The sequence below is a fragment of the Aedes albopictus genome, chromosome 3 (assembly GCF_035046485.1).
Source record: "Aedes albopictus strain Foshan chromosome 3, AalbF5, whole genome shotgun sequence".
NCBI classification, from domain to species: Eukaryota; Metazoa; Arthropoda; class Insecta; order Diptera; family Culicidae; genus Aedes; species Aedes albopictus.
In genome coordinates this window covers 449039586-449041266 of record NC_085138.1, presented here as the reverse complement: position 1 = coordinate 449041266, position 1681 = coordinate 449039586, and the positions used below count along the sequence as shown (strand labels likewise).

General features: G+C 40.0%; 1 protein-coding gene across 1 annotated transcript; it reads left to right on the top strand.

The window, feature by feature from the left end:
- Nucleotides 1-264: 264 nt before the first annotated feature.
- Nucleotides 265-921, top strand: LOC109425797 (uncharacterized). Its single transcript, XM_019701140.3, has 2 exons — nt 265-372; nt 437-921. The coding sequence occupies exons 1-2, from the start codon at nt 319-321 to the stop codon at nt 851-853; spliced, it is 471 nt and encodes a 156-aa protein (XP_019556685.2). The 5' UTR covers nt 265-318; the 3' UTR covers nt 854-921.
- The last annotated feature ends 760 nt before the right edge of the window (nt 922-1681 follow it).

The window sequence follows — 1681 nt, the reverse complement described above, 5'->3', positions numbered from 1 at the left end:
TCAATTTTGTATAATTTGTTATTTTATCGGACGTATATTTATAGCATTTATATAGTACGTAACTTATAAGTAGGGTAAAGTTCTTAAACGAAAATACTTAGCTCATTATCACATGTGAATCGACCGGTCTTATTCCACACTACAAATCTCTTCGACAATATTTGTTGACCTGTTGACACACCGTGATGTTTGTTCCATCTTATTTGTTCAGATTGAATCCTAAAGGTAACCTAACGTTAAGCCCTTCGCTATAAATACCACTATGAACGATGTGCTTTAATTTATATCCATCATTACGTGCGCTGATCGAACATTACAATGTTGTACATATTGCTGACGCTTATTTTGCCATTTCTTGTTTCGATAATAAAGGTAAGTCAGAAGTTCCAGTGAGCTGTTTATTCAGTAACAATTTTAATTCGAAACCAATTTCAAGGCCAACCAGGTGTACCCGACGTGCGTTAACGAATGGTACGACCCGAAAGAGGATTATAAGCAGGAGATGTTATGCCGAGCGTACCGGTTTGATTTCGACGGTTACAAAACAAACTCCATGTATCATTTTATGGACTGTACGTTCATCAAAATGGGATGGATGGATAAGGACACTCGCGCGTGGAACGTGCAAAAGCTGGCCGCTGATATGCAAGCAGCCGGGTTTCCAGACAGAAAGGCGGAATTCATCGAAATCGAAGGGTGGTGCAAATTGGAGTTTAGGAACGAACTTGGTGCCATTAGTTACCATCGATGCCTGGAGAGCAGTCGGAAAGGAATACGTGAATTCCATGAAATGATTCGGAAAAGAGAGACCGAATTCTTCAGCAAAAATCAGTGTCAAGGTATAAAATTGTAAGTGTGCAATTCCCAAAGGCTAAAATATGTCTATATTGGAAATATAGCCTATAAACGCATCGCAACCAACATTATTCGTGCTGAAGTAATCTACGAAAGACTTTTTCTTCCACTTCGACTTGGTTTGTTAATTACACAAGCGAACCAATTAGTCGCTCTGCTCATTCCACTGCCCCAGATTTATCGGAGCGTAGTTAAGAAGTAGCTGAAGGAACGTTTTAGTCGTCTAACTTTTTGGCCTTCTTTTCGTGCTTTCCATTCTTTGGTAACTTACGAAACGAAAGATTCGGATTACCGGCGACGTGGTTATGTTTGACTTTTGGTGACGGTTTGACGGTTGGATAGGTCGGTGGCTCTTGCCTCTCGGAAAGTCCATTTTACTGTCGTCAACGTCGTCTTGGTCGCCACAGCATCCGTGGGAGCCATAATCCATCCGTGCAGACAACAACTTTAAATAAAGTTTTCTTTTCCAGCCTTTTGTTTGCTTTCCCTGTCTGAGGTATGTACGTAAAAAGCGCCATCGACGGTGGCCTGCGATGCGCTGTGAAATTTTCTTTATTGTCTGTTGTAATCGATTCTCGAATTTTTAAACTTTCTTATTGGTAGAGGTTCAAGCGTAGACAGAGAGTTGAGTGAAATTTTATTGGCAACAAAAGTTCTATTTGTGTCTGATCTGAGTTTCATGCTTGGGGTACTTTTTTTGTTTTCTATTCTTTGAAGCGCTTCTCTTGTGATCGTTGAAGTTCAAAAATGCGAATTCTTTTGTGCTGTAAGCGCGATAAAACTTATTCATGATTTATTTGTTTACACCCTGAAGCAAAGAATGGCA

Coding starts and splice junctions, on each gene's coding strand:
- LOC109425797 (XM_019701140.3), top strand. CDS start 319: ATGTTGTACATATTGCTGACGCTTATTTTGCCATTTCTTGTTTCGATA. Junction 373..436: donor TTCTTGTTTCGATAATAAAG/GTAAGTCAGAAG, acceptor ACCAATTTCAAG/GCCAACCAGGTGTACCCGAC.